This window comes from Caenorhabditis remanei, chromosome IV (genome assembly GCF_010183535.1).
Source record: "Caenorhabditis remanei strain PX506 chromosome IV, whole genome shotgun sequence".
In the NCBI taxonomy this organism is placed as follows: domain Eukaryota; kingdom Metazoa; phylum Nematoda; class Chromadorea; order Rhabditida; family Rhabditidae; genus Caenorhabditis; species Caenorhabditis remanei.
This window is the reverse complement of record NC_071331.1, coordinates 3,668,014-3,688,365: the sequence shown is the minus strand read 5'-3', so window position 1 is coordinate 3,688,365 and position 20,352 is coordinate 3,668,014. Positions and strand designations below refer to the sequence as shown.

At 34.4% G+C, this 20,352-nt stretch overlaps 5 protein-coding genes across 5 annotated transcripts; 4 read left to right on the top strand and 1 right to left on the bottom strand.

The window, feature by feature from the left end:
* Window positions 1-477: 477 nt before the first annotated feature.
* GCK72_012365 (uncharacterized protein) lies at window positions 478-1,277 on the top strand (the record flags this gene model as incomplete). The annotated part of the gene is made up of 2 exons (XM_053729050.1): window positions 478-708; window positions 756-1,277. 2 exons carry the CDS (start codon window positions 478-480, stop codon window positions 1,275-1,277), a joined length of 753 nt encoding a protein of 250 aa, XP_053583822.1.
* A 3,348-nt stretch (window positions 1,278-4,625) lies between these two features.
* On the top strand, window positions 4,626-4,911 carry GCK72_012364 (uncharacterized protein; the record flags this gene model as incomplete). The annotated part of the gene is made up of 2 exons (XM_003087193.2): window positions 4,626-4,661; window positions 4,714-4,911. The coding sequence occupies 2 exons, from the start codon at window positions 4,626-4,628 to the stop codon at window positions 4,909-4,911; spliced, it is 234 nt and encodes a 77-aa protein (XP_003087241.2).
* Window positions 4,912-9,585: 4,674 nt separating this feature from the next.
* Window positions 9,586-11,003, top strand: GCK72_012363 (uncharacterized protein; the record flags this gene model as incomplete). Its single annotated transcript, XM_053729049.1, has 4 exons — window positions 9,586-9,616; window positions 10,224-10,303; window positions 10,543-10,752; window positions 10,806-11,003. The coding sequence occupies 4 exons, from the start codon at window positions 9,586-9,588 to the stop codon at window positions 11,001-11,003; spliced, it is 519 nt and encodes a 172-aa protein (XP_053583821.1).
* A 622-nt stretch (window positions 11,004-11,625) lies between these two features.
* Window positions 11,626-14,597, bottom strand: GCK72_012362 (uncharacterized protein; the record flags this gene model as incomplete). The annotated part of the gene is made up of 4 exons (XM_003091190.2): window positions 11,626-11,823; window positions 11,877-12,086; window positions 12,326-12,484; window positions 14,148-14,597. The coding sequence occupies 4 exons, from the start codon at window positions 14,595-14,597 to the stop codon at window positions 11,626-11,628; spliced, it is 1,017 nt and encodes a 338-aa protein (XP_003091238.2).
* Window positions 14,598-16,673: 2,076 nt separating this feature from the next.
* Window positions 16,674-17,291, top strand: GCK72_012361 (uncharacterized protein; the record flags this gene model as incomplete). Its single annotated transcript, XM_003087547.2, has 2 exons — window positions 16,674-16,729; window positions 16,781-17,291. The coding sequence occupies 2 exons, from the start codon at window positions 16,674-16,676 to the stop codon at window positions 17,289-17,291; spliced, it is 567 nt and encodes a 188-aa protein (XP_003087595.2).
* Window positions 17,292-20,352: the final 3,061 nt, after the last annotated feature.

Below are 20,352 nucleotides of genomic sequence, written 5' to 3'. Positions count from 1 at the left end.
AATAAATTTTTTAGCGATTCTTAGTTTTCAGAAATGTATTCCAATCATCTTCCCCAGTACTCATCAGCAGGGTCGACGGATCCAATGTGGCTGAATCAACAAGTGATGTGGAATAACGGCCAATACCTAAGGTTCTGAACGATCCCAACAATATCAGAGTAGCATTGCAAGATGAAAAAGAGTGGAAGGAGCTGCATGAGTTGGGCAACGAGATGCTAGTTTTATCAGTCGAAGGTAATTTTTCTATAATTATCATTTTTCTTAATTATCCTTTTACAGAATGCTATTCCCACAACTCAACTACCTGGTCTCTGGTCTCAATATACACGAAAACTACACATTGGCCTAAAACTCAAGCGACTTAACAACAATATCTTGAAACGCGTTGAGGGGGGTTGGGAAGAAAGAAAAATTAAAGTGAAGGCGTCTTGGGAGAGCAATGAGATATTTTCGGATACTTGTAAAGGGCGCTTATGGATGGAGGGTGGAGTATTTTTCAAGACAGCTAAAATCTATTCTGAAAAGAAAAGAACCAGAATAGTGACAGAGACTGAGGAGAAAAGACAGGAAGGACTTCTTATCAACACCCGCTGCCGCTATATTCCAGTCCTCAGTATCTATTCCGAGAAATCTGAAATTGCCTCTAGGCAGCTCCTCAAATCATTCGAAATCGATGAAACACAGTTTGTTGCAGTCACTTTTGTGAAGGTATCATTTTCTTGTTCTCTTGCTAAATCGCATAGCATTTTTTTCAGAACTCCGCTGTGGTAAACTGGAAAACTGCAAAAAACAAATTCGCTAGAGTTGACTTTAAGGAGAATTTGATGAAGAATAGGAAGCGTGATTCTAAGGAATCGGAGGACGATTCTGGAATCTTATCGGCGAACACCGCATCGCCATTGGACTCCCAGTCACCAATAGTTGCAAAGATAAGACATGCTACCGTATCCACAATGGGCGTTCCTCAAAGTAATGGGAACTCTAATCTGGAATTATTGTTGACTCATGGACCCTCAACCTCCACAGTCGCACATTATGCTCCCAATTTTTCGAATTACAATGTGGCTCCCGGAGTTTCAGCAACAGTAAGCAACGGAGTACCTCAGTACTCGATGAATGTCTATAGACCACTCGAACAAGCGGCCATGGCTACCAATAGTTTGCTCATTCCATGTCAAAGGCAACCAATTTCATACAGAGCCGTACATCACAATATGGAACAAGCGGGACACCAAGAAAACACTCGGCCTACTGGACCATCCAATAAGTCATCGTAGGATAATAATAATGTGACTCTCGATTTCACTCAAAACTCCAACTATCAATTTTGAATATAAATAGGACCTGATCTTTATTAATTGTATTTTAACTGTTCCACATAATATAGGATTACATAAATAAGTAAATTTAGTGATTCCAAATATCTACCAGAAAACATGTCTTTGAGACCAACTTCTGAGTTTCATCTGTCTGTTGTTTTTTTTCTAGATTCCAGTATAAGGAGACCACTTTCTAAGATTTGAGAAAATGGAGCTTTGATGCTGACGTTCTCAGTTAGTTTCTTTGATTTTCAAAACAAAATTCACAGTTTCATCCTGCTCATTTCCCTGACATCTCATGGGTTATCAGTTTCCAGTAACAGATGAGTTTTCATTGCTGCAGTAGGTAATACATAAATTTTTTCAGTGGATGAGAAATGTGGAGGTAAACACAACAATATAAGAACATGTCTCCAAAAATTAAAAAGACAACCTGAAACTGAAAAATTCATGTGAAAAATTGAACACTATTACCAACACTACCACTATCTGGACTCCTTGGATTTCTTTATTATTTCATGTTCAATGTTTCACTGTTCCTTAGTTCCTTCATTTCTCAACTCTTTCCAGCTTTTTCGTTTTCATTTGGCCCTCAATCCACTAGTTTTATACAATTTCATTCAACTTCATAGAACTTTTTTCAGAAATGTTACATTTCAGATGACATGAAGTTACTTGATTGTTTATCGTGTTACCATAGAAGAATTCTGAAAATCTTTAATTTTTTAATTTTTTATTGTTTCTAGCAGTTTATCAATTTTCACAGTTTCAGGGTAATGTTGTTTGACCACACTTCGGAGCAGGGGTCGATTATGTAGAAGTTCACAACACGCACTCACTTTTTATGATGTTCCAATTTGTTTGAAGTTTCAGAGAGAGCTAATTCTGATTGAGGGGCCGGATTCCTTACAATTTCATTATTTCAAAAAAGAATGTCGACACTATAAGAGTGATTCAGACACAACCGTTTTACATGTAACAGTGAGGAAAATCAGTGGTAATGAAATCATAATTAAGTCAATGACCAGATTTTATTAGTTTACCGTAACAGTAACTACTCTTGTTTGAAAGTTTGAATTACATAAGTTTCGATGTAGATGTACTCTTCCCATCTTTATTGGTTTTCATTCGGACCCAACCCGTTAGTTTTATACAATTTCACTCAACTATAACGTGTTTCAGAAATGAATGAAGTAGACATGAAGTTACTTGATTGTGATCATTGTTTCTCAGGAAGTTCTAGCACAGTGTACACAGGAAAATGTATTTTAGGCTACGCATTTTGTGTATCATAATCGATTTTATGAAGTACCTGCCCGATTAGCTGATGTGTTATGATAATTGAATCAACAGAAGCATTTTCATTTTTATTATTTGTCTGCTAAGTCAATAACCAGGTTACATTAGTTTACCGTAACAGTGACTACTTTTGTTTGAAAGTTAGAATTACATGTGATATATGCTCTCAGGCTGACATTTTATATGACATGAATTTACTTGATTGTGAATTTTTTTGCCATCATAAGGAATCTGAAAATCTTTAATTGTTTCACTTCTTTTGTTTCAATCCCATTTTTAGTTTTTACAGTTTCATGGTAAAGTTGTTTGACCCCATTTCGGGGCAAGCAACCAATTTGTTTGAACTACCGTTAAGCTTCATGGAGAATGTATTTCGAGCGCATTTTGCGGCAACGCATTTTGTGTTTCATAATCGATTTCATGAAGTACTAACCTGTTGGCTTCTGATCCGTTTGGTGATAATATAGTTAAATCAATAACCAGATTTCATTAGTTTACCGTAACAGTGACTACTATTATTAGACAGTTCGAATACGTTTCGATTCTCTCAGACCAGAGGTACGAATTACTAGAAACGGTGACTACTAGGTTCGATTCTGCTCAAACCTGTCTGAGAATTTTTCGTTTTTTTTCCAAGTAAGGGTATTTTCAATTGAAATTGTAGTACCAATCCCCACATTTGCAATCACTCGTGAAAACAGAACTAATGGAACAGTGAAGTTTTTAAATCAAAGAACAGCATTTCAAGTGTTACAGCTATTATTCTCTGTTACTATGAAAACAAAAATATAGTGAAACTATAAGTTCATTGAAACGGTTACAATTTCCAAGATTGAATATGATAGCTTTCAATGTAGTGTAACAATTGCGTGCATTGTATTTCATGGCAATGGGAATGGAGGAAAAATGAATGATCAACACCATAAACTGATCATGAATCATCTGAAGATCAAGAAATCAAATCCATGATTTGACAATTTTCCAAGAAAGGTCGAAGTGAACAGTATTCTAGAAGTAAAAGTGTTAAAACAGTGAAATGTAGAAAAACACATAAAATAATCAAAATTGTTTCAGAATTTCGATATATTTGAGGTGCAGCATTAGCTAAACAGTGGGCATTCTGGATAATTCATCTCAATGAACACTACAAACTATACAAATAAATTCCGCCTTGTCTTAAGGATTCATTTCAATAACATCTTGAACTTATTAATAGATTTGAACAGAATCGAACCTAGCAGTCACCATTATGGAAACAAAAGTATAGTAAGAAATATAAATTAACTGGAACAGTCACGGTTTCAGTGTTCGAGTAGGACAGTGTTCGATGTAGAGAAACTATTGCGTCAAGAGTCAATAAGTAAAAATGTTAAAAACAGAGAAAAAACGTAGAAAAACATGAAGTAATCAAATTTGTTTCAGAATTTCGATAAATTTGAAGCACAGCACTAGTTCATCAGTACGCAGAAGAATTTATCGTAATGGACTCTACAAGCTATAAAAACCAGGGTTGGGAAATTCCGGGCTGGCCCGGCCCGGCCCGTCAGCCCGGATTCAAAAAATTTGCACCATTTTTTCACAAATTTCTGCAAAATTTTCATTTTAAAAAAGTCAGAATTCTCAAAATTTCTCATACGCTAATGTTTTTACCGATATTCTAAAACACAGCCGAAAAATCCACTTTTTTGCAAAAAAAATCAAAAAAAACTCAAAATTTTTTCAAAAAATTTCAAATTTCTACAGGAGCCGGGCCGGGCCGGGCCGGGCCGAGAAAAATTTCTCAGTCGGCCCGGCCCGGCCCGGAATTTCCAACCCTGATAAAAACAATTTCAGCACTGTCATGAGGATTTATTTCAGTATCATTTTGAACTTATTCAAACCATATCCCAATTAAAATTTGATAACTTATGGCAAAATCATGTTCTGATAAATTTGCAACTCATCAGTTTTCAAAAAAGTGCAGTGTCTTACAAAGCGGAATTATCGATTACAATTACTACTGTGGTTATGATACTTTTCTATGTTATCAATGGAGGCTGTCTAGTGAGTTTGTTACTTGATAATAGAAGTTTTTTGTTTAAATTTTTATTTCCAGATAATTTATGTCCTGTACTATGGTACAAGTTCATATTTCTCATTTTTGGTTATCGTGAAAGCGTTTGCAAACGACGCGGAGACTTGTGTTGTTCCGTGGATATTCTATTTGACTCATCCGGTATTCAAGAAGAAAGCAATCAGTGGTGACTTGGTATTTTCTACGAGTTCTTTCAAGAGACGGATTAATAATAGTTGATTATTTTGAATAACAACGTATCTTAATTAATGGATTTTCTTCCCTTTATTAAACAGAAATTTTTTAAAGCATTTTTCGCTTCTACAGCTCGATAATGCGATCATTCGTTGCCTAATTTCAAAAGGTGATGGATAAAATGGTTTCTTCACATCGAACACTCTCATATTCAATATCTGATATTGTAACCGTTTCAATAAACTATTAGTTTCACTACAATGACTTTATTGCTTTGATTGTGAGATAATTTGCACTTTGTGAAGTAATGAAATTCATGAAATAAAACTGGGCTAAGGTGTTAAAAAGCGTAAAATGCTATTGAAATAAATCCTCATGACAGTGCTGAAATTGTTTTTATAGTTTGTAGTGCACATTGAGATGAATTCTCGCGTTTGATCACTGTTGAGCTAATGCTGTGTCTCCAATTTATCGAAAGTCTGAAACAAATTTGAAGAGATTACGTTTTTTCAACTTTTTTCTCTGTTTTAACACGTTTACTTCTAGAATACTGTTCTCGTTTTAACCAATAAGTTTATCTTTTTTTTGCAGATTCACTCAATTTTTACCATGTCAGTCTGTCATTGTCAGTCTACATCTAAACTGTGGGAACGATGCAAATCATTTCGAAAAGAAGTGTAAATTTATAGTTCTACTATATTTTTGTTTTATAGTAACGTTTCAACAAAAACACTGTGAATTGCTGTAAGTTGATTTAAAAACACCACTGTTTCATAAGTTATGTTTCCACGAGTAATTGCAAATGTGGGGATTTGTGAAAAAATTCTGACTTATTTAAAAATTCCCTTTTCTTGGAAAATTGTCAAACCATGGATTTGATTTCTTGATCTTTAGATGATTCAATTGTAGAAGCGCGGGATAGTTCGCAATTGTGTGAATTTATCAGAACATGATTTTGCCATAAGTTATCAAATTTTAATTGGGATATGGTTTGAATAAGTTCAAAATGATACTGAAATAAATCCTCATGACAGTGCTGAAATTGTTTTTATCAGGGTTGGAAATTCCGGGCCGGGCCGGGCCGACTGAGAAATTTTTCTCGGCCCGGCCCGGCCCGGCCCGGCTCCTGTAGAAATTTGAAATTTTTTGAAAAAATTTTGAGTTTTTTTTGATTTTTTTTGCAAAAAAGTGGATTTTTCGGCTGTGTTTTAGAATATCGGTAAAAACATTAGCGTATGAGAAATTTTGAGAATTCTGACTTTTTTAAAATGAAAATTTTGCAGAAATTTGTGAAAAAATGGTGCAAATTTTTTGAATCCGGGCTGACGGGCCGGGCCGGGCCAGCCCGGAATTTCCCAACCCTGGTTTTTATAGCTTGTAGAGTCCATTACGATAAATTCTTCTGCGTACTGATGAACTAGTGCTGTGCTTCAAATTTATCGAAATTCTGAAACAAATTTGATTACTTCATGTTTTTCTACGTTTTTTCTCTGTTTTTAACATTTTTACTTATTGACTCTTGACGCAATAGTTTCTCTACATCGAACACTGTCCTACTCGAACACTGAAACCGTGACTGTTCCAGTTAATTTATATTTCTTACTATACTTTTGTTTCCATAATGGTGACTGCTAGGTTCGATTCTGTTCAAATCTATTAATAAGTTCAAGATGTTATTGAAATGAATCCTTAAGACAAGGCGGAATTTATTTGTATAGTTTGTAGTGTTCATTGAGATGAATTATCCAGAATGCCCACTGTTTAGCTAATGCTGCACCTCAAATATATCGAAATTCTGAAACAGTTTTGATTATTTTATGTGTTTTTCTACATTTCACTGTTTTAACACTTTTACTTCTTGAATACTGTTCACTTCGACCTTTCTTGGAAAATTGTCAAATCATGGATTTGATTTCTTGATCTTCAGATGATTCATGATCAGTTTATGGTGTTGATCATTCATTTTTCCTCCATTCCCATTGCCATGAAATACAATGCACGCAATTGTTACACTACATTGAAAGCTATCATATTCAATCTTGGAAATTGTAACCGTTTCAATGAACTTATAGTTTCACTATATTTTTGTTTTCATAGTGATGTGTATATTTAGCGATTCACGTTCTCGAGCACAATATTTTTTCTGTTTTGGGAAAATGATGAAGAGACATATTTTTATAGTTGTGTTATTTGTTTTAGGTAGTCCACGTGAATAATACTAAAAACTATGTATTCCAAGCTAGCTCTCCAAAAATACATCTGTGGCTTCAACATAAATTTATGAAAACTAGTTAAAGCATATTTTTCTCGTTGTTAGTTAAAACTTTTTCAGTTTCACTAAGGATGTATATCACTAAATTCTGCGTCTTCGAGAATTCTAGTAACATTGGGTTTTCAGTTTACAAGTACATAGATCGAATCTGCAAAAAATTGTAGTAACGGAATGTTATGATCAGTTGTGCGGAATTCCGACTTTCGGATAAGGAAGTTTATTTCCGACTTCCGTCATTCCATAATTGTAGAATTTCCGAAAAGCATATTTTGCAGAAATACAAGGAAAAATGGTCTAAAAGGACAGAAAGCTTTTCTTCGGTGAAAACTAATTTCTTACTTATTTTGCCGAATTTTATGAACTTTTTCTTGAAGTTTTAAAATTTTTGCAAAAAAATCTACTTCCGACTTCCGTTTTAGAAAAAAATCACTTCCGCACAACTCTGGTCTTGATATTTCTATAAGAACACCTAATTTATACTGTTTCTCATTGGTTTCTAACTATTTTCTTTAATTCATTGGACAATAAACTGAGTATAGAACTTGGCTGAAAAAATTTGATAAAACATTATTGAGTTTCAAGTGGCAGTTACTGATGTCAGTAGACATTATGAATAATTGCATTTCTTGTCCCCTTAATTCATATCTCCTTGTAACCGAAATATTTAAACTTTGCTCCAATCATAATACACTTATTTTTAGGCTAACCGTGTTATGAAACAATTCTCCTTATTTTATTCCCCTTGGTTTTTGTGTTGTCATGCACCTGCCCTCCCCGTGGCACAACATCGTCAACATTTCAGTTTTAAACTGAATCATTCCAGCTGCAAAATTGGTCAATTTTTGAGCATAGAAGTGAGAAGACTAACCAGTTATTAAGGGTTGCACCTGTCTTCGAGTTAGAAAATTCGTGATTTATTCTGTTCATTTCATCCAATTTCAAACTTCAGTTACATGTCTTCCAACTCAACTTTATGGCCGAATACTATCCATTTCAATGAGACTTATATAAACTACCGTATCCAATGGAACGGTTGGCCTCAAATATGTGCAGTCCTTCCCTGGATTTACATACTTCCAAGTTTCCACGTCATCTGTAAGATATTTTCAGTCTACCTATCTGCTAACTGGACCCGACCGTAGCCAGGATTGAATCAACATGTATTTCTAGTAATTTCCTTATCACAACTCACTGTTTTCATATTTTTCTTATTCGATTGGTTTATGGTTCGACTTCCGTCTACCGGGTTGTTCACTTCATGGTGTGCTTCAATTGAGCCAAATCATTTTTTGAAGTTTATATTCATGATGGCGTATTACACAAATTATTGCGCAATGATTTTTCCGTTTCTGATGCCTGTGGTGAGGTTGGTGGTGGTCTCGTTTCCAAGGAATCATTTTAAGGTGAGGATGACCCAGGGGGGAAGACCTGGAATAGTTGGAAATCATAAATCTGTTCATATATAGAATTTCGTACCGACAGAAATTAACAGTAAGTATCTTGGCATTGTTGAACCAACATTGTTTCTGTAACATAACTTTTCGGTTTCATTGAAATAACTTATGTGCTGGAAGTTTTCCAAAAGCGCTTCGTTGACAATTAAAGCGATTCGTTGACAACTAAACACTAAAAAAATTGCACAATGACCGAAAATTTGTTTAAATGTAGAAAGTATTAATTCTGTTTAAATAATTCGCAAATTATTTCATTTTTGGCATTCGGGTTCGAACTTTCCGAAGTATTAACATTCAAAACATTAACTAGAAGTAAGCTTTTTTTGAAACAGAAAATTTATGGCTTGATGGCATTCCGAAAAAAGAACGCGGTGCTTCCGATTGTATGCGTGATAGTTTAGACCAGCACTGTTTTTGGAACAAGAATTTCCGGTTCCATTTCAAAAATTTATGTTCATAAAATTTCCTAAAACCGATTAGGTAGTCGACTTTAGAACTCGGAAGAATAAAACTCTGATAAATAAAAACTGTGACAATACAGAACAGACAATGATAGAACTGAACAGAGTGGAGCTACAAAAAAATGATACAGCTACCAAATAGAACCCATAAGCATTTTCAAAACAAGAACTAGAGTTCTATTCTGTAAAAGTTCCATTGTGTTCGGTTCTATTTTGTTGGGGCTCTAACTTTCACTGTTCCAGTTTGTAACAGTTCTATTGTTGTTTGTTCTATATTGTCACAGTTCTATTTTTTCCGAGTTCTAAAGTCAAATACCGACCAAAGGCAAAATAATTGTATTCAAAACATTAACTAGAATTATAAGTCTTTTCTGAAACATAACATTTATGACATTTTGGAAAAAATAACCCCGGTGTTTCCGATTCCAGATGTGTGACAGTTTAGGCCAACATTGTTTTTGCAACAAGAATTTTAGGTTTCATTTAATAAGTTTATGTTACTCAAAGTTTCCACAACCAATTTTCTCATCTCATGTTCATAGTCAGTGTTCCAGCAGAGTCAGGTTCGAAGCATTGAGGGTTCCATTTTCTGTCCTGCTGTAATATGGGTGATGCCTCTAACCCGAATCACAACTGGCACTAATTAGAGCACAATATGAATTGACGGTTCAGCTTCCCTTTGATGAGATTAAGGACAGCACCGTGATATAAACTCTTTCAAAATGCAAATTTCGGAAATGAAACTGTGCCCATTGTAACATTTTAGTGACTTGAAATATAATTCCTCTCTGTAACAGAAATCATATGACTTGTCGGCATTACGGACTCAATAAAAATATTGTTTTGAAACAAAGAAAGCTCATCTATTGGCGCAGAAGAGTATCAGTTTATAAATAGACCTCATGAAACAGCTTTCGTTTTCCACTAACTACTTTTCCGCGTTTAACAATTACAGGTATTTCTCATTCCAGTTTTTATAACATACTAAAACAGTATTCTAAATCTTTTCAAATTTCTTTACTTTTTCAAAATACCCATAAACTGATCACAAATCCCGCATAACCTAATTTCTATTTAAATTCAATTTGCAGATAAACTCAATTCTCCTGCGCGTCAGTGTGCCTCTCATCTGGCTCTACCCCCTCTGTTTCACCTTTTTCCTTATTCCAGCAGTTGGTGTTTGCCGTCAAATTAGTAGTCCATATCCGTTGGGTGCTATTCATATTTATTATGCAAATGCTGCGTTTGGGGTAAGTAGAAGTCATAGGCAAAAAAAACATTCAAAAATTTATCCTCAAATATTTTGTGATCTCGTTGAAACCGGTGATGTTTGATAACTGTGATCATAGAAAGTGCTTCAAACCTAGCAATTTTTAAAGTAAAGTTATAATTACCACTTTCAAAAAAATTTGCAAATGAAAACTCAAAGAACAAATTGAGTCACCGCGCGCCAAAGACACCCCAGCCCCCAAATTTTCACTATTTCCAGCTCCGAAACTCATATTTCTACCTCTACAACACTATTGCATGGCTCACACTCGCAATTCTGGCCAATATTCTTCTATTCTTTAAAGTTGCAAAGGCCAGAGCGCAACTCATCAGTTTTCAAAAAAGTGCAGTGTCTTACAAAGCGGAATTATCGATTACAATTACTACTGTAGTTATGATACTTTTCTATGTTATCAATGGAGGTTTTATAGTGAGTTTGTTACTTGATAACAGAAATTATATTATCTACATTTTTATTTCCAGATAATTTATGTCCTGTACTATGGTACAAGTTCCTATTTCTCGTTTTTGGTTATCGTGAAAGCGTTTGCAAACGACGCGGAGACTTGTGTTGTTCCGTGGATATTCTATTTAACTCATCCGGTATTCAAGAAGAAAGCAATCAGTGGTGACTTGGTATTTTCTACGAGTTCTTTCAAGAGACGGATTAATAATAGTTGATGTTTTGTTATTATTTTGTGAATATGTAACAATGAATGTAAAATCAGAGGATATTCTTCACTTTTTTAAACAGAAAAAAATTAATAGCATTTTTTTCTTCTACAACTCGAATGAAAAACGTAATCTTATCAAATTTGTTTCAGAATTTCGATAAATTGGAGACACAGCATTAGCTCAACCGTGATCAAACGCGAGAATTCACCTCAATGTGCACTACAAACTATAAAAACAATTTCAGCACTGTCATGAGGATTTATTTCAATAACATTTTACGCTTTTTAATACCTTAGCCCAGTTTTAATTTCATTACCTCATGGTAAATCATGTTCTGATATATTCACATTATTGCAAACTATCCCGCGCTTCTACAATTGAAGCAATAAAATCATTGTAGTGAAACTAAAAGTTTATTGAAACAGTTACAATTTCAGAGGTTGATTATGACAGTGTTCAATGTAAAGAAACCATTATATTTATCACTTTTTGAAAGTTTGAAATGACTGATCACGTTATCGAGTTGTAGAAGAAAAAAATGCTATTAATTTTTTTCTGTTTAAAAAAGTGAAGAATATCCTCTGATTTTACATTCATTGTTACATATTCACAAAATAATAACAAAACATCAACTATTATTAATCCGTCTCTTGAAAGAACTCGTAGAATATACCAAGTCACCACTGATTGCTTTCTTCTTGAATACCGGATGAGTCAAATAGAATATCCACGGAACAACACAAGTCTCCGCGTCGTTTGCAAACGCTTTCACAATAACCAAAAACGAGAAATAGGAACTTGTACCATAGTACAGGACATAAATTATCTGGAAATAAAAATGTAGATAATATAATTTCTGTTATCAAGTAACCAACTCACTATAAAACCTCCATTGATAACATAGAAAAGTATCATAACTACAGTAGTAATTGTAATCGATAATTCCGCTTTGTAAGACACTGCACTTTTTTGAAAACTGATGAGTTGCGCTCTGGCCTTTGCAACTTTAAAGAATAGAAGAATATTGGCCAGAATTGCGAGTGTGAGCCATGCAATAGTGTTGTAGAGGTAGAAATATGAGTTTCGGAGCTGGAAATAGTGAAAATTTGGGGGCTGGGGTGTCTTTGGCGCGCGGTGACTCAATTTGTTCTTTGAGTTTTCATTTGCAAATTTTTTTGAAAGTGGTAATTATAACTTTACTTTAAAAATTGCTAGGTTTGAAGCACTTTCTATGATCACAGTTATCAAACATCACCGGTTTCAACGAGATCACAAAATATTTGAGGATAAATTTTTGAATGTTTTTTTTGCCTATGACTTCTACTTACCCCAAACGCAGCATTTGCATAATAAATATGAATAGCACCCAACGGATATGGACTACTAATTTGACGGCAAACACCAACTGCTGGAATAAGGAAAAAGGTGAAACAGAGGGGGTAGAGCCAGATGAGAGGCACACTGACGCGCAGGAGAATTGAGTTTATCTGCAAATTAAATATAAAAAGAAATTAGGTTATGCGGGATTTGTGATCAGTTGGGAATTTTGAAAAAGTAAAGAAATTTGAAAAGATTTTGAATACTGTTTTAGTATGTTAATAAACTGGAATGAGAAATACCTGTAATTGTTAAACGCAAAAAAGTAGTTAGTGGAAAAAGAAACCTGTTACACGAGTTCCACTTATAAACTGATACTCTTCTGCGCCGATAACATTTCGTAAACTTTTAGTCAAAAATAATAGCCGTAACGTTGCCAAGCAGTACTTTTTCTGTTACAGAGAGGAATTATATTTCAAGTCACTGAAATTTTTCAATGGGCACAGTATTTGTATTGTACTTTCATTAAAACCTAAAAAGCTTGAACCCGAAGTTTGCATTTTGAAAGAGTTTATATCACGGTGCTGTCCTTAATCTCATCAAAGCGAAGCTGAACCGTCAATTCTTTTTGTGCTCTAATTAGTGCCTGTTGTGATTCGGGTTAGGGACACTAGCCATATTACAGCAGGACAGAAAATGGAACCCTCAATGCTTCCGACCCTGACTCTGCTGGAACATTTACTACATATGCAAATGCCGAGAAGATTGGTTGTGGAAAATTTCATGAACATAAATATATTAAATAAAACCGAAAATTCTTGTTGCAAAAACAATGTTGGCCTAAACTGTCACACATCTGGAATCGGAAACACCGGTGGTTTTTTTTTCCAAAATGACATAATAATCATACATGTTCTGTTTCAGAAAAGGCTTATACTTCTAGTTAATGTTTTGAATGCAATTATTTTGTGTTTGGGCGGTATTTGACATTAGAACTCGGAAAAAATAGAACTGTGACAAAACGAAACTGTGAAAATATAGAACAAACAACAATATAACTGATACCAAGGCTGTCAAAAAGGCCGTGGGGCGATTTTATATCTCAGTTCCCAGCCATGGAAAATTTTCGCTTCATCAGGCGGCCTTGTAGAGGACCAAAAGATTAGTCGATATGCAAAAATTCAGCCCATTTGGTTAATCCGCGGCCGCGACGGCCCTGAAAGCCGAGGGCCGCGGCCGGCCGTGCGACAGCCTTGACTGATACAAACTGGAACAGTGAAAGTTAGAGCCCAGCAAAATGTAACTGAAAACAATGGATTTATGAACATAAATATATTGAATGAAACCGAAAATTCTTGTTGCAAAAGCAGTCTTACAATTAGTCTAATGTATCACTCATCTACATTGGTAACAATCGAAATCCCCGGTTTTTTTGTTGAAAAAAAAATCAAGTCATACATTTTCTGTTTCAAAAACGGCTTATATGTACTTTTAGTTGATTTTTGAATGTTGATAAGTCGCATAACACCAATTGAATTTCGGAAAAGTCTGAAATTTGTGGAAAAAAACTTCCGTCGATAAATAAAAACTTTTCAAGCACAAAATGCGGACCTTGGTCGGCTCGGTCGGTCGGCGGTAAGACCAAACCTGACTGGACCGAATTGAAACTTTAGTTTTCAAAGAATCGCTTTTGGAAAACTTCAAGCACCTAAGTTATTTCAATGAAACCGAAAATTTATGTTACAGAAACAATTTTGGTCCAACAGTGCCAATATAGATCTATGATTACCTATTATTCCAGGTCTTCCCCCCTCCAGGATGGGTCATCCTCACCTTAAAATGATTCCTTGGAAACGATACGACCACCAACCTCACCACAGGCATCAAAAACGGAAAAATCATTGCACAATAATTTGTGTAATATGCCATCATGAAGATAAACTTCAAAAAATGATTCGGCTCAATTGATGCACACCATGAAGTGAACAACCCGGTAGACGGAAGTCGAACCATAAACCAATCGAATAAGAAAAAAATGAAAACAGTGAGTTGTGATAACGAAATCACTAGAAACACATGTTGATTCAATCCTGGCTCCGGTCGGGTCCAGTTAGCAGATAGGTAGACTGAGAATATCTTGCAGATGACGTGGAAACTTGGAAGTATGTAAATCCAGGGAAGGACTGCACATATTTGAGGCCAACCATTCCATTGGATACGGTAGTTCATATAAGTCTCATTGAAATGTATAGTATTCGGCCATAATGTTGAGTTGGAAGACATGAAACTGAAGTTTGAAGTCGGATAGATGAACAGAATAAATCACAAATTCTCTAACTCGAAGACAGGTGCAACCCTTAATAACTGGTTAGTCTCCTCACTTCTATGCTCAAAAATCGACCAATTTTGCAGCTGGAATGATTCAGATTAAAACTGAAATGTTGACGATGTTGTGCCGCGGGAAGGGCAGGTGCATGACAACACAAAAACCAAGGGGAATAAAATAGAGAGAAGTGTTGCATAACACGGTTACGCTAAAAATAAATGTATTATGATTGGAGCAAAGTTGAAATATTTCGGTTACAAGAAGGTATGAATTAAGGGGACAAGAAATGCAATCATTCAAAATGTCTGCTGACATCAGTAACTGCCACTTGAAACTCAATAATGCTTTATCAACTTTTTTGATACTGAGTTCATTGTCCAATGAAATAAAGAAAATAGTTAGAAACCAATGAGCAACAGTATAAATTAAGTGAGTTCTTATAGAAATATCGAGACCAGAGTTGTGCGGAAGTAATTTTTTCTAAAACGGAAGTCGGAAGTAAAATTTTAAAAATGGAAGTCGGAAGTCGAAAGTAGATTTTTTTGCAAAAATGTTAAAACTCCAAGAAAAAGTTCATAAAATTCGCGAAAATCAGTGGGAAATTAGTTTTTGGCTAAAGAAAAGCTTTCTGTCCTTTTAGACCATTTTTTCCATGTGTTTTCGCGGAATTTTTTATTTCCAAACTCCACAGTTATGGAATGGCGAAAGTCGGAAAAAACTTCCTTATCCGAAAGTCGGAATTCCGCACATTTGATCAAAATATTCCGTTACTACAATTTTTTTGCAGATTCAATCTAAACTGAAAACCCAATGTTACTAGAATTCTCGAAGACGCAGAATTTAGTGATCCTTAGTGAAACTGAAAAAGTTTCAACTAACAACGAGAAAAATATGTTTCTTCCAGTTTTCATGAATTTTTGTTAATGTAATTTATTTTAATGTAATTTTATTTGCCCGAAGTTTGCGTCGATGAGGTGTATCTTGGACGCAGCAATTAAATTGGTAGCGTTCAGCTAAAATCATATAAGAATTGGACTTAAAAAAAATTACGTCTTCAACAAATTTTATAGTAGTGTATAAAACATCACGATATTCTAACAGAAATTGTTACTTTTTCTCATCTATTATTATTATCAACCAATACTTTAAAACAATAATTTGTTTTCAAAAACGAATTCTTAAAATTATTGATGAAAACGATATTTGGCACATCGAAACCCGAAATATATAGATTTCTTTCTGATTGAGAATGTTTTTAAAAATTGAGTGATCCCTTTTCGAAAATTATGATTTCTCATAGAAAAATAACTTCTTACATAAAAAGCAAATGCCCAAAACCATAAAAAACTATAAAATAAATGCTCTTCTCTCTCAGTGTGCAACTTTCTCTAGCTCTTGAAACTGTAGAATAATTATCTACTGAATGTGAGTAGCAAAAAAATTAGATTAAACTAATGTGGTCAATTCTCAAAGGTTCCGGACTCTTCAAAACCACACAAGTGGAAACCAATACATTTCCCAACTAAACGTGAAAAATACCTACAAAATAAGGTTTCTTTGCGATTTAAGTGACATTTTTCAGTGATTTTGTTCATGTTTGGTGTCGAAATATCGTGGTTTCCTGTTCTCAAACGCCCCGGAGTCATTCTAAAATGCGGTTCAATGTATTGTTATCAATGAGATAATTACTGTTTAATATATATTTTGAAAGAACATTCATACAGTTTTATTTACTAACGACCTCAAAATCTGACGATCTCAACCAATCCTACAAAAAAAGACGATTGGAGACCCGTTTTCTTCCCAAAAAATGACAGGTAGGTCAAAAATTAGAGCGCGCACACGACACCTAAATAAGAGGACGACTTATTGATTCTCCACTGTCAAGATACCTCATTCTAGGGGTCTGTACATCATTTCCTAGTTTTTTTTCATTTCCCTTTTTTCTTATTTCTGGTGAATATCTGTTGTATTTTTCCAGGAGAACAAAACTCAACTGAAAAATGTACTACCAACTCCAACACTATAAAACCATGGCGTCAAATCTCACGAAGAAATTTCTGAAGGAGGAACGGGAAAACCGTGAGAAGTAAGGGAAATTACCATAATCAACATTTTCCAACAAATGAATTATTTCCAGACAACTCGAACTCCTCTCCATGAAGACCAGATATCACAAAAATCTGGAGAGAGTCGTCAGGAGCCTGCGGGCTGAGAAGCGAGTGAGCGAGCAGTTGAAGAAGAGACTCGACGATGCAAACAAATTGATCAAGTCTCTGAGCGAGCAGAAGGGTTTGACTGGTATCGTGAAACAAGAGATACCTGAGCCAGACACGCCGAGAGTTCTTAGGGAGATCAAAGAGGAGATCGAGGAGCAAGAAGCTGAGGATCAGGATTCCGAGCAGGAAAAGCAGTCTTTTCCAATCAAGAAAAGCCCAGAAACAGTTGCAATTCACTGGTTGAAGAAAGAAAACAAACGATTGGCGCAGGAATTGAAACTTCAGGAGTCGAGATCAAAACCAGAGCCAAAGAAGAATTCCGGGGAATTCAAACCAAAGAAAATCAGATCAAAGAAGAAAAAAGATCAAAAAAGAAAAAGAAATGGAAGAGGTGGAGGGATCGGAAAATCGGATTTTTTGGTTGATATTTAGGATGATTTGGATATATTTATTTTTGATCGTTTTATAATTGTGTTAAATTGTATTTGTCTTGATGTAATAAAATGATAAATCTTCGCATGGAGAAATCGGCGAAAAAGAAAAATCGGCAATTCAACTGATCCACTAAAACTCAGTCACAGATAAGAAGTACGAGAAACGGGATTTATTTATAGAATACAATGTTTGGATACAGATCAATATGGTCGTCCTAAGGAGGAAGACTCAAACAAAACTAGGTGACTTCTACAACGTCCCATATTCGATCCTACAGTCACATACGGGAAGGATCAACTCGCTATCTAACTGCTCGTTACGTATCTACACCAGATATAACTATGTATAATCTGTATCTGAAAATGATAATATTGATCAGACAATCGCCGAAATAACTGTAACACAAGAAAATGAAGTGCAAAAGTGCAGCTAGTGAAACAGGATACAATCATTGGAACAATTCAAGAAGTTTTAATGAAAACTGACGCTAATGGAAAACTATTTTCGGGTTGATATTTTAAAACCAAAAGAAACAGAAATTTTTTAGAAACATTTTTAACAACAATATTTTTCGATTGTTATATCGATTTACTAAGGAACACAGTCTCATCAAGATTATCATGTATCTATTCTGAATGAACCCTTTATAAATTTTAATAAAAACCGTCACGTCGTCTGCTTCCAGTTGTCCAACGCTCCGATATGTTGTTATGTTCCAGAATCTTACGGTGAGTGTAGATAGATGGATTTCGAAGTAATTTTTAATTATTGGAGAGCCGAAACAACTTAATGTAAAAGCATATTCAGTTTCATGAATGTTATGTAACAGAACAAAATGCAATTATTTCTGTTTTGTGATTGTTTCTATAAAACTATTTGGTTTGAGTGTTTATGTTGAGAAAATCTCAACGCGCATTCAACTTCAACATCTTTAAGTTAGTGACAATGCCAAGACTTCGACTTACTAGCAATAGCGTATTACGATGCATTTTATTGAAAACAGTCATGTTTTGAATATTCGCGATAAAATTCATTTTATGAGATTGAATTATTTGAATAGCGTTTTCCTCAATGCTTGCGGCAAACTATATTTTTTGATGTTTCAACAACATCATATAGTTTTCGAACCGAATTCAATAATGTTGGACTATTTGATTTCAATCTCATCTAAACCGTGACGCTGAATTATAACAAACACGGCTCAAACATGTCAGAATCATTGAGCACATATGTAGAATATTTCAAGCGTTCAAGCGTGTGGTCTGATACAGGTAGGAAATTTTTCGGTTTTATAAATCTCAGAAACTTGAAAAATCCCAATGCCAATTATCCAAAATTATCGAAAAATACAGTGCCGTTGAAACCGATTATTTGTATCATTTTATAATCATCCATTAAATTTCTTAGTTCCCATGTTAACAACTTGAAACTGGAAAAAAATAGGTCAGCAAAGATAATTGTTGAGCATACTAAACTGAAAACAAAAAACATGGAACCAGATTACCAAAATGAAAATAAAAACACTTACCACTGTTTTGGTGAGAACGCAAAGTTTCAATCGTTTATATCAGTGACTTCAAGGAGTCTCTCTAATCTTTTTGAATTTTGAAAATAATCGTCTCAAGTCCAAACACAATTTCTGTTCCCGCGATGTCTTTAGAAAGTTGGAAAGTATCAATGCGAGGTATTCGATTGAATAAGTTTAGAAAAAATCAAGATCTCTGTTTCAACTACCTGATAGTATTGGACAGTAGTTTTCAGAGTGTTAGAATTGTTGTCGATAGAACGATTGTGTGTCCTAAAATACGTTTCCTAGCGTTGTCGTTTTCAAATTGCTGAAAACAGTTGTTGAAAACATTCAAGTTCCTGTTCCGAATCTGCCATAAATGGTGTGTTTGATATTTTATAGTTAATGTTTTAATACCACAAAAAATGCAAATTTTTAGAAAATTTTAAAACAATTTCTTTCAAATTGTTTGTTCCAAGCAGTTCTTTTGATTTACTAACAAACACATTCTCATCAAGTTTATCATGCGAATAGCTGTTTTAAATGAACCCTTTCTAAATTTTTATAGAAACTGTCACGTATACTTCCAGTGGTCCTACGTTCCAATATGTTGTTCTGCTTCAGAACCTTATAATGAGTGTAGATAGTTGATTTTCACATTTCCCTATCACTGTTTGATGCTTTCCTTTCCATAAGAGTACGTTTACCAATTTCATAAATACTTTCAAACAATTTGATCAAAATATCAATTGAACAACGAAAAACTAAAAAACATATTCAGTTTCATGAATGTTATGTAACAGAACGAAACATTTTCAATATTGGTTAATTATATGTATGTATGACCAAAAAATCTGATTTGAGTGTTTCTGTTAAAAAACCTTGACGTGCATTCAATTTTAAAACTGTTATGTTGCTGATTGTGAGGATGCCAAGATTTCGTCTTACTATACAATATCGCGTTTTGTACAAATCTCACTATCCTGACAGCACTTGGAAACATTTATGTGCTATTGAAAACACTCCTGTTTCAAGTTTTTGAGATAAAGGTTATTTTGATATAAAGGTTATTAACATTCAATTATGTGAAAAGTGTTTCCGCCATTGTTTGCATCATACAAATCGTTTCAACGCTTTGGCTTTTAATATTATTGCGCGATTTTTGTTATTTTGATCGATGTATGTTTTGTAAAAATGGACATTAGGGAATTAGCTATTGTACAGCTCATTTCAGAAACAAACCAATTCTCAACTTTCAAATATCTAATACAAAGTCATTGAAACCGGAAATCGAAAAATGCACTTAAACTAAAAACAAGAAACTCGGAATCGGATTTCTAAAAGGAAATACTTATAATACTGTTTTGATGAGAACGTAAAGTATCAATCGTTTGTATCCGAGACTAATAGGCGTATCTCTGATTTTTTAACAAAAGTGATCGTTTTATTCATATTTATCTCTGGAAATAATCATCCAAATTTTAAACACATTTTCTGTAACCGCGATTTCTTTAGGAAGTTGGAAAGTATTATTACAATTTATTGCATAAG